Source organism: Guyanagaster necrorhizus, assembly GCF_019112545.1.
Source record: "Guyanagaster necrorhizus MCA 3950 unplaced genomic scaffold BT62scaffold_40, whole genome shotgun sequence".
NCBI lineage: Eukaryota > Fungi > Basidiomycota > Agaricomycetes > Agaricales > Physalacriaceae > Guyanagaster > Guyanagaster necrorhizus.
In genome coordinates, this window is record NW_025064919.1 from 166,264 (window position 1) to 183,837 (window position 17,574).

The window sequence follows — 17,574 nt, forward strand, 5'->3', positions numbered from 1 at the left end:
GGAGATAACATTCTTGATCCTGTTTGTTACAGGTATGAGCAGGTTCAATTCCCACTCAGAACATGATTGATTTGTTGTATGTATCATTTTATACCCTAACATGAGGGGAGACTGGGGAGTGTGGGTTTGGCTAGCTAGAGAGAACATGACAACACACAGTGTATAATATACAGCACTATCAATTCCTAAGTCCCTGTGATGACAAATGCCAAGGAGAATGTCTAATGATAATCTTGTCAGTCAAACTTACTAAGTAGAGAACAACACAGTCACATAGGGACATTATTTCCCTCACCCATGTTTCTTTCACATCAATATTTCACTACCCAGAGAGTGGGTTTTAGAACCAAAAGGGCAGCCCCAGAGAGAAGGGGCAAGGACATGAAAAACTAGAGGGTGTTGGCTTCATCCCACACTGCTAATGTCAACACGACTGAAATGTAGTTACAACCATGGTGATGTGAACAAAACTTGTGAGATAGCATGGAACCTCCACCACTGGCTACCTCTTGATAGACCATCCTCCTTCTATGCTCAAATATGTATCAGCCTACATTGGGCACTCTTGGGTTGATCTCTCTTCGAATTGATGCACCCTTTGGTCCCCGAGAATGCCTAGCACCGAGTCTGGCATCTCTGGGCTGCTATCTCAACCGTATGACAGGCCTCCTTTTCCACTGTTGTGAGCATAGTCTCCCTCTTGAATGCATAGGGCCCTTCCATATATTGTCCATTGCAGCTCCAGTGCTGAAATTTGTATCGTAGCATTGGTCGCCAGTGAAATCAGAGTCTCCAGACATGCAGATGGCTTATACTGAACTGTGCCATTGATGGGACAAGGTGTAGGCATGCATAATGTGTTGGAAAGTGGCACAGTCGGCGAAGGTTTACTTTTTCTGGTGAGCCAGCATGGCATCCAATATTGAATAGAGCCCATAGTACCGTGATTTATCCTCTAATCGCCGTTCTGTTTTATGATCCAGGGCTATACGAAAGATGCTTAGTGAAAAGATGATAAAATCTGCAAATGCCGTACATATCTGGCAGAACGGCTTGCTGAACGAGTTGCCAGAAGTGTCGTATATTGTGAAGAAGACGGTCGCTCTGAATTCTTCATCCTGACAACAACAAGACATGTTTTGTTCATTAAATCTTTTATATACATACAAGACTATGACGCCAAGTGATGGTGGTCGAAATCCAGGGTGAGAGCTACCTAACACGCTTGATTTCGGCCCTCATTATTTGGGCATCATAGGTTGGGGATGAAGCAATGAGTCCGGAGATAGCAGTCTCGGCGCTGATCCCCCGAACGAAATAAAATGCGATGCCCACTGTGGGGGAGAAGTCAGACACATGTAGATTGGGATGAATCTACCACGTAACATCACCCAAAGGTCGGTCTATGGGTACCTATTAGACAGTCTGGTCTCTTCTTGCAAAGCACCGAACGAATCTTCCAACCTAGAAAGTTAAAAGAAAAAGAAAACTCAGATGTCACGCCCAAAAATATCACGGCAATGCTCACCCATAAAATATATTCCGCAAAGTTTTTGAGGGGTTCCTCCCCAGCCGCCTCGCCTCTACAGCCTCGAGAAGGTCTCCATGGTATGACAACCGGTTCGGGTATCGGATCAAAAAGAAAAGTACTCTGTCCTCGAGAAGATGCTGGTCGGGAATCAGAGCCAGCTTATGCAACCCAAACAGCTGTGCGACCTTGGACCAGCTCATATCGCTTATTTCGACCAAACTCGGCAATCCCATTCATAGGCTCTGAATTCCAAAACAAATGCCTACCACGGTACTTGTGTATAATTTGCCTGCCCAAGGACTATCTACATTCTGGGCGTCTTATAATTTTGGAAAAACATTGAGCCAATGTCTGGCTCTTGAGCTTTCATACTTAGGAATACCAATGTACCAGTGCCAGTAACAAACGTTCCAAACTGGATTCAAATTTAAAGTTCTTTGACTGGCAGGACCGACCGCTTATCCTTAACAATGCAAACGAACATGATCAGTGAAGTCCGCGTCTAGGGCCCACTATGTTTCATTAATGCTATGCGCCGTACTTAGTGCTGGGAATCTCTATTTCACTCCGGTAAAACAGGCGATCACCGATCTTTTGTCGTTTGGCAGAAATCAAGTAGAAATTGCAGGATATTGCTTTCCTTCAAACATTCAGAGTTTTAAATGTTAATACCTATAACAATACTATCTCTTTCTCTATAAGTTCTACTGTCAGTCTATATCTAAATCATTCAGCAAATGGATAGTCTGTAAAGCCCACACCACTGGTATCTCCAGAAACATAAAATGTGGGGCGATCGTACTTCGTAAAAGGTATATTCTTCTCCAGCCTCGTGGGAAGATCAGGCTAAACAAACAAAGTTAGCCAATGTTCTCGATGAAAGCAAGAAAAGACTTGCGTTCGAGATATACCACCGGCCATAAGCAATAAGATCACCCTTCTCGTCGGCGGTCTCTATCCCTGACTCCCTAGTATATCCACCAGCAGAAATAAGGGGTTTTGGTGCCCAAATTTTCCGAATGAAATCATTAGTTTCGACATCCTTGATATCTTCTGGGGACCGATCGGTAAACCCGTCGACACGAGCCTCGACGACGTGAATCCAAGCAAAATCGGGATACAGCTCCTTCACACTCGTTACCAGATGTGAAAAAGTGGGTACAGGATCTTCCATCCGCATTCCTACGAAAGGAAGTATCATCAGCATCCTATCGTCTAGCACGACCAACAGAAAACATACCGGCACCACGGTTCCACGGACTCAGCCGCAAGCCTACCCTATCCGCTCCCACCTCCTTGACTACCCGTTCAATAACTTCCAAGGGGAACCTCACACGGTTCTCCACGGTTCCACCATACTCATCATCCCGAACATTGCTCACGCTCTGTATGAACTCATCCACAAGGAACCCATGCGCCCCATGGATCTCTACTCCGTCAAACCCAGCCTTGTTCACCGCATTTGCTGCAGCAATGCCAAAGAATTCTATGTGTTCCTTGATCTCCTCTTTCGTTATCTCGTGAGGAACAGGTGCGCCAGGTGTAGGAGGGAGCGCCGACGCTCCTACATGCGGGAACGTAGGGTCGCGAGACTTAAGAAAATCTGGGGATGCTTGACGTCCCATAGCAGCGATTTGTAGATAGATGTAGCTTCCCTGGGCGTGGACACCGTTGACGACCTATGCAATACAAAGAATCTGGTCAACGGAAACTCTCGAGTGTGGAGAGGCAACGCACCTCTTTCCAGGCAGCGATCTGCTCCTCAGTCCATATTTCTGGTGCACCAGGGAACCCAGAGGCTTGGGGTGCAATGATGGTGCCTTCGGCGATGAGAAGCGTGCCAGGGATCTTGGCGCGTTGGACATAATAATCCTTCACCAAAGGTAATAAAGGGGCAAGGGTGACTGGATTCACGCGAAGTCGCGTCAGAGGAGCCATGACGACTCGGTGAGATAGAGAGAGACGTCCAAGGGTAATAGGCTGGAATAATTTACTGGAAGACATCGTGATACTCGTGTGGACGATGAAGAAAACTTGACAGCGGTATAGAGCGCTTTTATATCTGAAATGTTAACCTTTCCCGGTAGTGATACTCAATCGCTGAGCCAACGACGTGCGTCAGGGCGCTAATGATTCATCCAGGGCGACGGCCATAGTTTCCGGCACGGTCGGTAAATGCGGAGTGTAGCAAATCAGTCAGCAAACCTAGATGACTAACTGTTACAAACGCTGAATCAGCGACCTATGCTCCAAAGATAATATTCGTTACGCCATACATAAAGAGAGGGAGTCTAGGGAGTCTAGGCATGGAAACAGTCGGCAGGTGTCCTCATACCCGAGTCAATTAGTAACGTGCGCCCATGTTTTGTTGATGATTATACCATTGCTGTGACGATGAACATTGCGCCAGATTGCGAGCGTTTAAAGAGAAATGATGAATGGTTTTTGGTTCGCTTCATCTTGAAATACTTCTTCAATCCCCTTTCCACAAACTACTTAGCATTAAACAGGACATAAAGGAGTAACTTCAAAGTTACTATGGTACGCGCCGATTTCGAACTTGGGGGAGATCCGGCTACTCAAATGACCAGTGAACTGTTCGTGTGAGTTGGCCTTTTGGTCCTCCTGCAAGGAAAAGTATTTGCCTCATGTAAATTTGCAGTACGTGAAAAAAGCAAAAAAAAAAAAAAAACAGTGACGGTTTCGGACTCGGACCATATTGCTGGTGCTGACTCTGCACGCCCACGTGATATCCACGTGTACCTATTCGCGACTTGGACTTTCTGCACCCAACACATTATGAAGTGCAACATAAGAAATACGAATAGTTGAAAGAAAGAATGGATAGACATACCTCAGAGTCACAGATCGCTACCTAAACTTCGCAAGATCGCAAGAACATGCCCCATCAATTTGATGCACTCTGCAGATTGCTGCACCGATGCATGCAAATGATCCGATGACATTCCGCTGCGAGACAACAGAAACGGAGAATGAGCGAGTAAGGAGGCAATGGCTGATCAAAGACCATTAAAGAGCATTCCAAAGTCCCATGATGCCCTTCATAACAAGTAGGAATCTTGGACAATTACAATTACAATGCGATAGTGGATCGCCCTTCTTGATCCCAGTGCACCTGTCAGTTAATTCGCTTGCCTCAGGTTCACCGACTTGATGTATAGTGGATGTGGTCTAGTTTTGGGCCTTTCGGTGAGTGAATTGGAGAGTTTCTTCGCTTGGCTCTCGATGCCATGGTGCAGACATTGATGGGAAAGTTATGCACTCCTGGCTTATTTAAAATCTACCATTTTTGGCATGGTATTTCCTTACTTGGATTTAGGTTCAAAAGTTCTATTAAAATATGTCACAGGATTTGACCCCTTCTAAATACCGATTCATCACAGCAGTGATGAGAGTATCTGGCCAGGTGAGAAACTATGGCATGAATTATTAGTGCTGGTTTCAATGGGATCGAGCAGTGAGATTGCTCAGATATTGTCCTGCATACTGTAAACAAGAATGAGCATTGAGTACAAGCTAAGTATCATTGTGTAAGGCTGTGCCGAAGAAACTTGGAAGCGGCTTTACTGACCTTGTAACTAACCCTGATATCAGAACCATCCGCATCAATGTCAGAAGTATTGCAATGCTGCTGTATGGGCGTCGGACAGGCATAAACAAGAAAACGAATAAACTGACTTGGGAAACACCGAAGCGGTCCTGCCCTTATTCAGAGTGTAGATCATCGCAACAGACAAGATAAACTCAGCTGCTACACTCGTGGCAAACAACGAGATGAGAGCATTCTACATTGAAATAAGATTGTGCGTCCGAGATGATATTGAATGCGCACCCTGATGGTGGGTGTTTGGGAGAAGGTGGGGACCAAAATGATATTGAGGATATCATTGGCATTGAATGAATAGTAGGAAAATGCTGAGCGCGTACAGATCTTTAGCAAGGTCTATAGGATGTCCGGTCATTGACGTATCACGAGAAAATGGTATACAAGACTTACATATTCCGCAATCTCTCAGGGTGTTATAGTCGAGAATTTAGACCGGAGAGCAGCAGGATTCGACGCACCGGCGTTAGACATTGAATAGGTTGTATTCAGGTTTGCGTGTTATCAGGATGTAAAGATCAGTTGTGATGCGAATTTCCGGCATAACATCCTATTTCTACACGTGTTGGGCTCCTCCTTGTGAGTCCTGCCTCAAATCATACCGTTTCCTAGAATGGTGAACTGCTATGTCAAGAAATGTCATCAGAAGTTATTTGTGTCCCGACGTCAAGCCTTTTATGTATTGCGACGCAAGTCACAAACGAAATGGTATACGGATTGTAAGAGTAAATAGTATGGATCAATGCCAGGGCATGAAACGAAATAAATCATATGTTAAGCTGAAGTCTTAAAGTTCAAATTTTGGTGTCATGGCGATACAGTTACGTGCAGGTGCCAGCATAGCTAGTCTGGGTATTTGCCACCATAGAGCCTTTGAACTCGGCAAAGCTCGAGCGGTCATCCTGGTTCGTGAGGACCGCTTCGATGCTAGCAGCCCCTGTGATGATGTCATGTTAGGGTCTTTAAACAGGCGCGGAAGAATACGAACATTTGTAGTGACCGTCAGTCTCATCGTCGTAGTTGAACCAAACCCACCCGCTCGCGAGGTAACGGATATTTCCTGTTGCCTGGATGTTACAAGTCTTGGTGCTGGTCTAAGATTCGACAGTCAGCCAACTGCAAATACCTCCTCGAAGAAAAGCTAACCGTAGCCGTACAAGTCTTGCCTTCTGGAGCAGTCATCTTTATGGTGACTTTGCTCACGTCGTTGTAGGATACGTCGAAGCTAATGGACCATATAAACGGGAGAAGTAGAGCCTTAAACACGGTCTAACGTACGTGCTCGAGGTCGTGTCCGTGACCTCGGTAGAGATGGTCAAAGCGTCAGTCACTTCGGCTACCTCTGGAACGCCCACTTTGACGGTCAATGTGTCTGAAACTCCAATCGTTGATGCAGCTAGATATCATATCAATAACTGAATACTCATAGAGAGAGATGAGAAGACATACTGGTGAGGGTGTAAGAAGTGTCAGTGTTGAAGCCTTGGTCGACTTCGATATCGACTTCACCAGAAGTACCAACGAGGCTACCCTCAGAAGAGGTGGTGTGCGTCTGGCAAACCGGGTCGCCTGTCCGCGAATTGGAATGAACACCAAAAGGGTGATAAGTTGAACGTACCGGAGAAACTGAGCTCGACGACATCGTCTGTGATACAAACCTGGGCAGGACTGTCGACGTACTGGAAGAATGATCAGAGAACGACTCGATGAGGCGATAAAGGATCGCACGTCAGAAGGGTTAGTAACAATGGTGCGGGAACCATCGCCCCAATTATTGTTGGCATATTGCACGATGGCATCCCATCCGGGAACTGCACGGATACAGATCAGCCTGACAGAAAATGAAAGAGACATGGCCACTGACGAGTTTTGGCTTCATCTACCGAGAGCTGGGCGCACTGGCTGGCGGCACGACGCTCGAGGCCGTTGGACTGTGCATCGACAGGGTATCTGCCGTATAGAGAACCGTCGCGCTTGAAAGCGAGGTAGTGTCCGTGGGCCTCGTCGACGGCGACGTGGGAAATGTCCTTAGGAAGGGTCCTGAAGAGCTGGCTGAAGGGTACAGCGGCGACGCCAGAAAGGGCGGTCAGAAGCGTAATAAACTGGCGTCGGTGTGTATTAAAATGAGCAATAAGGTTCTAGGATAACAGACCACTCACGGCTGCTGGTGCGAACATAGTGAATTGAAGTACAAAGGACGTAAGAGAGGAGCGAAGAGAAAAGGAGGAATGGTCTGCTATAGCTCGTCTCGAACGGCTTTTATACATGGCTTTCTATGTTTCATGACATTGTCACTGGTTTCATGACCAGAGCGAGGTAAGTAGGCCACCTACGAATTGCACACCGAGCATGTGGTACGCGAGCGCTGAGCGGTGATGATATTGATATGTTTGTGTGATCAGCAGGAATGATTGACGAGGACCATGATCCATAGCACTGCGTGTGAGATACCGCCGTGTTGAATAGAGGTCAAGGATTGCATGAACGATCTAAGTCAACAGTATCCTCGCAGTTAACGACGAATCCTTACCTTTCGGCAAGGTGTTCACCATTCGCTTTCTGTAAATGGAAATGCAATCCGTAACGTCCGTTGCATATGGTCCATAGTTACAATCACCACACCGCATGACGACTGCACTCCACAGCAGGAGAAAATAGCCCGAGGAACGAGCGCGATATTTCAAAAGAGACCAACGTTCCTCCCACTGTATATGGGGGTACGAAGGGAATAACCACAGACATGACGAACCGTAGGCTGTAGGCAGCACTCAATGATAGGCTCGGCCAGCTACCACCGATAGATATTGCAGATAGAGATAGACTGAAGGAAAGGATGTCAGTCGATACCAAGATGGTTTCAACGAGCTATCTAGAACGCACGATGTCTCTATTTCGAACCCGAATTTGAATACGTCAGAAAGAGCGGTGGTCAAATCTCATCAAAGTCCTTTTTGGGGATACGTGTAAAGGCTTGGCGTCAATCTCGAAATTGAAAGTCAAATTGACAATGCAGTGCTGTTGGGGATCATCAGTGAATTGTTGTCCAACCGAAACGATATTAGAGTATGGAATAAGTGTTTCACGAACATTTACGCACCATTAAACCTTTTACATTGATCTCGTCCCTGAGGCGAAGAGGAACAAGCGCACGAAGGGCCACCTCGCCAGAGGAGATATCCAAAGTCAGGCCTTTGAGACCCTGCTAGAATTTTCTGTTTGGGAAGGAAATCACGTAGTCGCTCTGTCATTTTATCCTCGTTGTCTTATCCTGTAAAAACACACTGGAAAACAATTCGACAGGTGATGAACAAGGACTCACGAATCGCGCAAACACGTCGCATCTTGTATATGCTCCCCGAAGACTGTCTTCACCCATATACATTGATAGGTATATGATTTGATACCATCGAGAGCAACGGAACAAAACGAAAGGGGTTACGTGTTAGTGAGTAGAGAGACGGTGGCTGATGGTGGTTCTAGTAAAGACCGCTCAAGGGCATTCCACAGTCACATGATGCCCCTCCATGACAATTCGGTTTTTTTTCCGGACTCCAGAAAACCCACTACGAACGCGCTTCCTAGGATGCGGTGGTGCGCAACATTTATTGATCTCGTTCATAACTGTTCTTCCGTTCATTACTAGTCCTGTTATCCCTTCGGCTCGACGTGCAGTAGATGCGTAGTCTAGTTGGCGCACTTCGCAGGAAAAATTAGCGACTTCCTTTGCTTGTTTCACGAGGACATGGTTATGTAAAGACATTGACGAGTATGATCACTCAGTATTCTTGGTACACATCAAGTACTTCGAACTTGACTCACTAACCGAGAGTAGGCGGTCGACTAGCTGAAGGATCAGCATACACCAGCAGACATCAAATGGACAACGCGTTTGCGGTATCTAAACTCTGTTCATTTTATGCTGACTAGTGCTCTGAATATGGCAAGCGCAATCATATATACAACGAGCATATGAGTGGAAGTCAAACAGTTTCTGACTCAGTATTCATTGATACAACAATAGCTTGCTGCCAGCCCGTTAATATACGTCAAGTGGATATCGGGGAACGTACTTTATCCTTCCTACAGTGGTCCCGTACACATTCGGAAGCCAATCCAGAGGAGTCAATCGTTTGTAGGCGGATGGATTGATCTACATTTCGAATCATTTTCCTTGCATTCAGCCTATCATATTTGAAGTTCAGTGAATGTCCATGAAAATCGTTACCTGAGAACGTACATAGCCAACAGAGAGTTGATGAAGACTAAGTAAAGCTTAACATCACAGTATTCAGTATGGATTTAATGTCAGAAAGACTGACTTTTGGGCTGTAAACAGTCGACGCCGAGGAATATGAGAGTATCTGGCCAAACGACAAACTATGACATGGATTGTGAGCACCGGTATCATTCGGATGAACCATGGATAATACCGCGACTAGAATGAACATCGAATACAAGCTAAGTTTGCTGTCGTCAGGCCACACCGAAAGCTTGGAAGGGAATTTACTGACCTCGTAGCTAACCCTGATATTAGAACCATCTGCATTAATGTTACAAGTGTCGCAATGGTGCTGTATAGGTGTCGGACAGGCATTAACAAACAAATGAATAAACTGACTTGGGAAACACGGAAGCGGTCCTGCCCTTATTCAGAGTGTAGATCACCGCAACCGACAAGATGAACTCGGCTGATATGCTGGTGGCAAACAAGGAGAGAGCGTTCTGCATTGAAGTAAGATAGTGGGTCCGAGACATCGATATTGAATGCGGACCCTGATGGACGGTGTTTGGGAGAAGCTGGGAACCGAAAAGCTATTGAGGATATCATTGACATTGAATGACTAGTGCGAATCGGCTGAGCGCATACACATCTTTAACAAGGTCTGCAGGATGTCCCGTCATTGATGGATCACAGGAAAATGGTATATAAGGCTTACATATCCCGCAACCTATCAGGGTTTTATACTGATTAGTAAAGAATTTTGACCAGAGAGTGGAAGGACTATCTGCACCGGTATTGCCCGCAGTGAGAAGAATATGAATGGCGAGAAGGTGATCATTGAAAGAGATACAAAAATGCGTATTCCACATACGATGAACCACAGTATGCCAGTCGCGTTGTAAAAGTGTTTTCCCACTAATTGTATGTGTCAGGGTGGAACTAGCCGTCGAGAGAAGAGAATGTACATTTACATAAGCGTAGCGCATACACCCTACACAGGAGACATTTCAATTCGGCCGTGAATGAGTCAAGTGTGAATCCTCACCTTTGGACACAGACTCGGATAGCGACCTGGGTGAAAATTTAGAATGAAGCTCACAATAAAGAGATATGAATGATCAGGTACATACACAAATCAAGATATGCAGCTGAGCGATTCAAGTAACATGATCGGATCGAGAAGACACAACACAAACCTTAAAACTCCTATGCAGAAAGCAAGTCAATGAATAACAGGAAACATCCTATGAACTAGAACATACCACATAATGGTACCTTGAGTAAAAGCTTGAACATCCTCAAAGTTCTTGACAGAATAGAAATACCCAACATCGGTGGTTGCTGCAATGTCGATAGTATTCCATGGAGAAATCAAAGGAATTGAGAAAAGGGCAAGAGTGATGGTGCATCATTCTTGGAGGCTTTGAATGCCATGCATATGATCTGCTTGTCTCACACAAAGTTCTCTTCTTTGAATCTGCAGCGACTTTTTCAGCTGTTCATTCCTCACATCAAAACTTGTGATCGGCCAAGGCATGTAGAATAGAGAGACCATCCTTTCCCCATATTTATTTTTGGGGGTGTTGACAAACAACATGGCCATCTGGCACCATTCGCTTCATTACTATTTTCACTTCGTTCAGCTCTTGTAAATAACGCTGTCATCTCTTTGCTCCCTTCTGATCCACCCACCTCCTCCCTTCTTTGTTTGGGTAGCACCTGATCTGATGCTGCAGCTTCATCTTTTCAGCTGCTCAGATTTCAGGAATCCTGAACAACTGAGTTCTCGGCTTCTTCTGCTACAAGTCGGAATTTCCTCATCCCTTCACCCAGGTATTCATTCCTGGATCCATTTCTTTCCGTCTCAGCTCCCTCAAAGCCAAGTTCTCTCCCTCCCAAACCAGAGAAATCCAATATTTCTTGCTCCTACTCAGTCTATTCTACATAGACCTATCTTTAGCCCTCCCAGATCTCTTGTCTCCTTTCCGCAGTTTCACTTCTGCGTATGAATACTTCGTATTCCAACGATGAAACGAGAAAATGAAATATAAACAACCGCCATAGATAACTTGTACAGGTGGTACAGTCTCAGTTGTAACTACTAAAGACGGAAGGGATTAATGAAAACGCAATATAATGGGAAGTGAAATTCTTCTGGTCCAATAAACCATTATGTTCGCCTGATCAGAGTATGAACTTCCCTAGCCCCCTCTGCCGCCGATTCTAACTATCTGTATTCTCGCCGTTTTCGCACTTTCCAGCGTAAACGCAATCCCTCCAAGCAGCATACATAAGAACCACAAAACACTGTCCTTCCGGGCTTCCAGCAGTCCACGGCTCGGTATCAAGCCACGCCAGTGGATTAACGGCAGGCGTAACCGTCCCATTCGTAGTAACGTGTGGGTTTCCCTGGGAGTCAGTCCCCGAAAGTGTTCCACGGACACCGTCAGCCCACGATATATACGTCGTATTAAAGATATCAGGCTGCAAGACCGCCATGCGATAGATAACAGAGGCGATCATCGATGTCCCACTGATCTCTCCAAACCCATGGCCGTCTTCCCATACGTCGTCAAGGTAGTTCCGGGCAAGACCTTCGGTCGTCGGAGATCCCATAACGCCATGAACGATTTCCTGGATCCACTTCGTCAAATCATCGATGGCTTCTTGGCGCCACGAAGCGAGCGAGGCGGCTGGTGCTTTCATGATAGTCGCCAATACACGAGCCATTCCTCCAGCCGCCCAGCCATTCCCAGTGCTCCACAAACCAGCGTCCTGACTCTGCGGTCCGATGATATGCATCCATACACCATCATATGACTCACTAGAAATGTTAGTAGCTTGAAGCACCTCGCGATAATATCCACATTGTTTGTATGACTCGTGGAGAAGCGATATGTTAAACGTGTCAGCAGCATAGTATGCGATAAAGGGAGGCGCCATGTATATGAAGTCGTTCCTGTGAGCATCACCATCAGCCTGGCTGCGAAGATAAGAATGTCAAAACACTAACCAAAGCTCAGCGACATCTGTCCTTTGGCTAATCGCACCATTTTCCCATCTAGGTGCCTGTCCCAGCATGTATTCGATTTCGTCCCGGGCTCCGTTCGCATAGGACTCGTTCGTCTTGCCAATCAACCAAGCGAACACGCCCAGACTCGCAGGATCGCCAACCGCACCATCACCGTCGCTCAAACCGTTAGCTCCAACGCCCAATACAATCTTCTCTTGGGCGTACGAGAGCGCTTTAACAGATGAAGGAGAGTATGATTCGGCTGGTAAAGGATCTTCGCCATAGATGGATATATTTGGGTTGTAGAGCTCAAGAAGTGCCTCAGAGGCGGTGCCGAATTCCCAGGAGTGTGAAGGAAGAGACTCTGCAAGAGCTGCAACTGAAACGATGTCAAAACCTGGCCAGAGCGCGAAGGGGTCCGTAGCGGATACCATTGGCGAGACCTGTAACTGGACATAATGAGTGACGACGACCAGCGGCCGGTGGAAGAAGACTGACCGCCAACGCAATTAACAGGCCTTCGAGCATGTATTTCAAAGATTGAAAAATACAGGTATGTGGATTCGGGTTGAACTGGAAGAGATTCGTCGGGACGAGGAGGCATCGAAAGCGCACTTTTAACCTGTAAGAATGGACCAGGCCCAGGTACAGAAACATGAAACGGTGCAGGGCAATATCATGAATATAATCGAAGCATTACCGAAAAATGAGAATTTCCGTCTGAAGTCCACCGCCTGCCCAACAATGTACTTCACCGCCATTACGACATGCGCGGTCCCCTGGACCCGACGGCACCCGTCTGTATAGCCCAAACAACGCCGTCAAGACTTGTGCCTTGGAAACCAACCCATAGCCTAAGTCCTCGGCTTTCGGAGTTGAACCAAGCCTTGCAATTGCCGCTATCAATTTTCCTTACTTTTTAGCGTGCCTTTCGGGAGCTGTCTTTCCGTGTTTCACAATGCTACCAGCATCCTGCGAACGGAAGAATGCCGGGGAAATAAATTCGATCGTCAATACCATAACATAAATGTCCTGCGGCTGGTGCTTAAAACCCTTCGGATCGTCAACAAAGGAAATAGCTGGAAGGGAGCAGTCCGCTGGTAGCTACTAGTAATGTATGTCATTTTTCAGTGTGAATTGAACGAGAGAAAATACGCGTACGTCATCCAGGTTAGCAATTACGCGTCCCAGTCCCAGTCCCGAGACTCAGGATCGACCTGATGTTTCTCCCTTTTATCAGTGACGGGGCCTGAACGTATGGCAATCCGAAAGAACGACTGGTTTTTATGTAATTGTAACATCATGTTATTCAAGCTGCGGTGTCTAGAGAAAATATAACAGATGGTAAACGACCGTGATAGTTCGGCAAGAAACTGGTTGCTAAATCTTTTTCCTTCCATCCAATTCCATCATGTGCGACCGTCGGACTGACACGGTAATTGGTGCTTTCCAGCTTCCCTTGTGATGTCTGCGAGTTCGGCGCAGGTTGTGTTTCAGCATTGCTCTAAGCCCGTACATAGCGCCCTGCTGCGACGGCCTTTCTCGTTACGTACGGTGAAATATACAGTGCTTCAAAGATCCATGTCCATGTTCTTTTTCGGAACCTGTTCAGCGTCTATTGAGCAGAGGATAGCAGTATCAATGAAATACCTACCATGCCCGGTACTACATCTTGCGATTTTTCGCACTAGTACTTGTCTGTCTAGTCCCACAGATATTATGGCTACTAGATTGAGAACGCGCTGGCCTTGCCGCTAAGGATGTGGCTGCATGTCTCTAGTTTTGGTTCAAGAGAGAGTTTGCATGACACCTTAAGTCGTCTTCTGTGGGCGTAGTACTAAAGATCCAAGATCTTCAGTTCAAATGGAGTCGAACATATATAAATTTCAAGCTTCTCATGGCTCAGTAACTGCAGTACTGTAAATGGGTTATTTAGCATGGGCCAGATATAATGATCCAGCGAAGAAAAGCAAAATAAATGGACACATTGGGAATTGAACCCAACACCTCCCGCATCGCAAATTCAGACAAAGCCATGCTAAGCGGGCGTGATAAACCAACTACACCATGTGCCCATGAGGGGCACGTATCACCGTAGCGACCTCATTCCAAAAGAAGGAACCAAGGATGCATCATAGCTTCGCTAATTGTCTTCCCCTGGCAAGTATAGGTTTGATAGATTCCTTTTGACCACCATTAGATTGCTGAGAAGAAAACACCAGGAATAAGGCCGTACCTCATATGCCTCGGGCACCTCCGTCTGATTCAAAGGCTCGGTCTGCACCCGCGCCCAAAGCGCCTCGTACACCCTCCCGTCATACACACCCAAAGCACTGCACACAACACTATAAGTCTCGCCTAATTTCAGGATCAAACACAAACCTATCGAGCTCCCAATCGGAGATTCCAAACGCATCCGTAAGCCCAATCGCGTTCGGGAGCAGCTCTCGGCAAATCTTTGAAATCGCCTTTCGGAGGGACTTCGTCTGGTCACCCTTGATCAGGTTGAGTGTCAAAAAATCTGCCAAGGATCCTTCGACCGTCGACAGGAGGTACTGCGGAAAGTCTAGTCAGCCTCGTCAAGTAAAGGATACACGCCTGCTTACAAGCATGAAAAGCCCTTTCAGCACCAAGGCATCCTCAGCCCTCAATGAGCTCTGTGCAGTGCTGATCATCTCTAGTACCTGCGTCGCTACGAACGCCTCTGCAACGGCCTTCGATACCCGCTGCGTGAGGCTGGTATCCGAATCATCGTCCGTTTCCGCCGCATCCTGCACCAACACTGCAGCACGCCATTCGAGCAGGAGTACGACCTCTGTTGGGTCCAACCATGAAGGAACGGGAAACTCCTTCCCTGGATGGAGAAGTCGAAGGTATCGAGAAAAGGGCGAGAGGGACGATGTATCATCCTTGGAGGCCTTGAGTGCCGCGCGTACGACCTGCTTGTCTAGCACAAAGTTCTCTCCTTCAAATCTGCAGACGTGTCAATGACTTTGTAGACTTTAACGGGAAAATAGAAGCCTACGTCACGCTGGGAAGGTAATCTGCGTACAACTTGCCGACCCCCGCAAAGGCGCTGTACCCGTGCCCTCCCATAGACCGTCTCGCTGATTCGATATCATCCATAATTGTCGCTGTGCATAGAACTTTGAGTCCACTGGTGATCGCATGCATTTCTGGCAACATGGACATGTTCCCAGATGCTAGCTGCCGTGAGAAGGTACCGAATGACTTGAACTGCAGGACGGTTAGATGCCTTTGTAGCTATCTGAGTGACCACATACCATGTTTCGCCCAAGGAGGACATATACGTATGCACGCGAGAGGATAGGTAGTAGCCGGCCATGCACAGACGGATAAGTGATAACTTGCTGCTCGAGACCATCTGGCCCCCTTTCCCCTTGTCGGCGAACGGTGGCATACCGTATGGCAATGGTAATAGCTATTGTCGTGGTCAATCAAAGCTCAGAGGTCGCTCATATCAGATTCACCTCGGGCAACCGCTGACCCCGAATGGGATATCATTCTACAAGCGTCAGGTATCAGACCAACACTACAGGCTACAGGTGAGTGATCCGTACCCGGAACGTATATACATCATCTAACAACAACAGGTCAGTTCTGAGGCATCATAATCAACAGAGGTGCTTACACCGCCATAGCTCAGTTTCGAGTGAGGCGGCTTGACATAAGTGCCATCTTCAGTGACCTGAGCAAATTTGGAGAGCATATTTTCCTTGGGTATCCGGTAGCGGTCAAACCGTGCATAACCATTGTCAACAGAAACGTATCCATTCAATGCCTTGGGGCCTAATAAACACTCAGAAGATGTACAATAGTAGTCTCTAAGAAAACGTACCGATATCGCCCGCAATGATACCAGGAAGAAGCTTATGGTCCTCTATTGAGCCAGATGAGGAACCTGGAAAGAAGGATGCAACAGGATAGACAAACCCAGAGACCGAAGCGGGACAAAAAAGAGATGCGGTCCCATATCCTTACCCCCGGGCAGGATTAACTTGGCTTGTAATACTCCGTGAGTCGCGGTCTTCCCCAGCGCTCCAATCCACCACTTCGTACTCGTCAGTGTGGGCGAGTGGATCTCGAACTCTTGGGTCTGTGGAATAAAAGTAGCAGTTGTCTCCAGCTGAGCGACGTTAGAACCATGGCCGAGCTCGGTTTGCAAGTAACATCCGAGGATGCTGCGTGTAACCACCAGTTTCGCGTACTTATCTAATAGAGCCGGCGATCCTTGACCACTAATAACAGGTTCAAAGGCTAGAAATATATCGGTTAATGCCATGGAAATCATAAAAGAACACCGTACGTACCATCGCTGTGCAGACCCGAAGGGAGGCGATCATCGAGGACTGAGAAGGCGACAACGGTATCACCTTTTGACCATCTCAAGTCCTGCTCGAGTTGATATATGCGATTTGTCATCCGCTGACCTCGGCTGTACGCTTCCGTTCGAGTGATAAAAGGTCTGGTTCGTGTCAGTAAGGAGGGGACATCATCTACAAAGCTCACCTATTCGTTTTATCGAACATGGGGTCGCTAGAAAGAACTTTTTCGATCCTCTGTTTTTGTTCCCAACGCGCAAGACCGTCTATATCGTATGTGAGACTTCCATTCCAAGGCAGAATACCAAACAACGAATACTTGCCGTACAACAAGTTCCTCACTGCTGCAACATCGATGGTAGCGCTCTCGCGGGCATTCGTCATATCGACAGTGTTCTGCATGATGGAAGTCTGAAAGTGAGCGCTGTCAACGTTTCGCCGAGTCAAATTTATGGTCCGGCTTGATGGGTAACCGAGCCGAAATTGACGCCCAGGATCCGATGATGGATATCGTTCCTGCTGACAAGGATCATTTGAACATCTTTTCGAGAAACATATGCGCCGCAAATGAGCAGATGATCATGGAGGGCAATAATGGTAGAGGATGGTGGTCGTGAACTGAGAGAGTCAGTCACAGCCATCACGCCTGATGTCACCGAACACGTCTGTGGCGTGAGAACATGGGCACAACTTTGCCCCATTTGTTGCACTGAAAGACAAATGGGCAAATCCAAGTAGCAGTGCAAGATGTAGGTACTCCGACGGTCCATACTATTCAGAAGTGCTCTCCACCCAAGCGATGAGATTTATGTAAAATATACAGTAGTGCCATACTCTGGA

The 17,574-nt window shown here is 46.9% G+C and overlaps 7 protein-coding genes and 1 non-coding gene across 8 annotated transcripts; all 8 read right to left on the reverse strand.

The window, feature by feature from the left end:
* Positions 1-887: 887 nt before the first annotated feature.
* Positions 888-1,731, reverse strand: BT62DRAFT_923468 (uncharacterized protein; the record flags this gene model as incomplete). Its single annotated transcript, XM_043184517.1, has 5 exons — positions 888-985; positions 1,037-1,118; positions 1,168-1,171; positions 1,414-1,464; positions 1,529-1,731. 5 exons carry the CDS (start codon positions 1,729-1,731, stop codon positions 888-890), a joined length of 438 nt encoding a protein of 145 aa, XP_043034748.1.
* A 526-nt stretch (positions 1,732-2,257) lies between these two features.
* On the reverse strand, positions 2,258-3,535 carry BT62DRAFT_989011 (FMN-linked oxidoreductase; the record flags this gene model as incomplete). Its single annotated transcript, XM_043190134.1, has 4 exons — positions 2,258-2,377; positions 2,430-2,713; positions 2,772-3,210; positions 3,269-3,535. The coding sequence occupies 4 exons, from the start codon at positions 3,533-3,535 to the stop codon at positions 2,258-2,260; spliced, it is 1,110 nt and encodes a 369-aa protein (XP_043034749.1).
* A 1,458-nt stretch (positions 3,536-4,993) lies between these two features.
* BT62DRAFT_923470 (uncharacterized protein) lies at positions 4,994-5,630 on the reverse strand (the record flags this gene model as incomplete). The annotated part of the gene is made up of 6 exons (XM_043184518.1): positions 4,994-5,038; positions 5,124-5,136; positions 5,231-5,337; positions 5,385-5,495; positions 5,550-5,563; positions 5,618-5,630. 6 exons carry the CDS (start codon positions 5,628-5,630, stop codon positions 4,994-4,996), a joined length of 303 nt encoding a protein of 100 aa, XP_043034750.1.
* Positions 5,631-5,977: 347 nt separating this feature from the next.
* BT62DRAFT_923471 (uncharacterized protein) lies at positions 5,978-7,333 on the reverse strand (the record flags this gene model as incomplete). The annotated part of the gene is made up of 9 exons (XM_043184519.1): positions 5,978-6,093; positions 6,145-6,250; positions 6,303-6,381; positions 6,435-6,552; positions 6,606-6,725; positions 6,775-6,835; positions 6,885-6,967; positions 7,021-7,258; positions 7,316-7,333. The coding sequence occupies 9 exons, from the start codon at positions 7,331-7,333 to the stop codon at positions 5,978-5,980; spliced, it is 939 nt and encodes a 312-aa protein (XP_043034751.1).
* A 1,869-nt stretch (positions 7,334-9,202) lies between these two features.
* Positions 9,203-10,058, reverse strand: BT62DRAFT_1011840 (uncharacterized protein; the record flags this gene model as incomplete). The annotated part of the gene is made up of 8 exons (XM_043177832.1): positions 9,203-9,338; positions 9,394-9,418; positions 9,476-9,533; positions 9,587-9,614; positions 9,668-9,727; positions 9,775-9,878; positions 9,929-9,968; positions 10,024-10,058. The coding sequence occupies 8 exons, from the start codon at positions 10,056-10,058 to the stop codon at positions 9,203-9,205; spliced, it is 486 nt and encodes a 161-aa protein (XP_043034752.1).
* A 1,434-nt stretch (positions 10,059-11,492) lies between these two features.
* On the reverse strand, positions 11,493-12,917 carry BT62DRAFT_956103 (uncharacterized protein). Its single transcript, XM_043188360.1, has 3 exons — positions 12,890-12,917; positions 12,392-12,834; positions 11,493-12,337 (listed from the first exon to the last, which is right to left on the reverse strand). Exons 2-3 carry the CDS (start codon positions 12,823-12,825, stop codon positions 11,602-11,604), a joined length of 1,170 nt encoding a protein of 389 aa, XP_043034753.1. The 5' UTR covers positions 12,826-12,834; positions 12,890-12,917; the 3' UTR covers positions 11,493-11,601.
* A 1,453-nt stretch (positions 12,918-14,370) lies between these two features.
* On the reverse strand, positions 14,371-14,466 carry BT62DRAFT_t169. Its single transcript has one exon. It is a non-coding gene; the product is annotated as a tRNA-Ala (tRNA).
* Positions 14,467-14,523: 57 nt separating this feature from the next.
* On the reverse strand, positions 14,524-17,136 carry BT62DRAFT_908794 (peroxisomal oxidase; the record flags this gene model as incomplete). Its single annotated transcript, XM_043183721.1, has 14 exons — positions 14,524-14,574; positions 14,628-14,724; positions 14,774-14,946; positions 14,998-15,364; positions 15,417-15,628; positions 15,676-15,833; positions 15,883-15,917; positions 15,973-15,992; positions 16,044-16,201; positions 16,251-16,292; positions 16,346-16,669; positions 16,723-16,877; positions 16,922-17,017; positions 17,066-17,136. 14 exons carry the CDS (start codon positions 17,134-17,136, stop codon positions 14,524-14,526), a joined length of 1,959 nt encoding a protein of 652 aa, XP_043034754.1.
* Positions 17,137-17,574: the final 438 nt, after the last annotated feature.

What these genes read in the sequence shown, in the direction of transcription:
- BT62DRAFT_956103 (XM_043188360.1), bottom strand. Translation starts at nt 12,825, where the DNA reads ATGGTATCCGCTACGGACCCCTTCGCGCTCTGGCCAGGTTTTGACATC. An exon ending in ACAGATGTCGCTGAGCTTTG is followed by an intron (nt 12,338 to 12,391) that starts GTTAGTGTTTTG and finishes TGATGCTCACAG; the next exon opens with GAACGACTTCATATACATGG.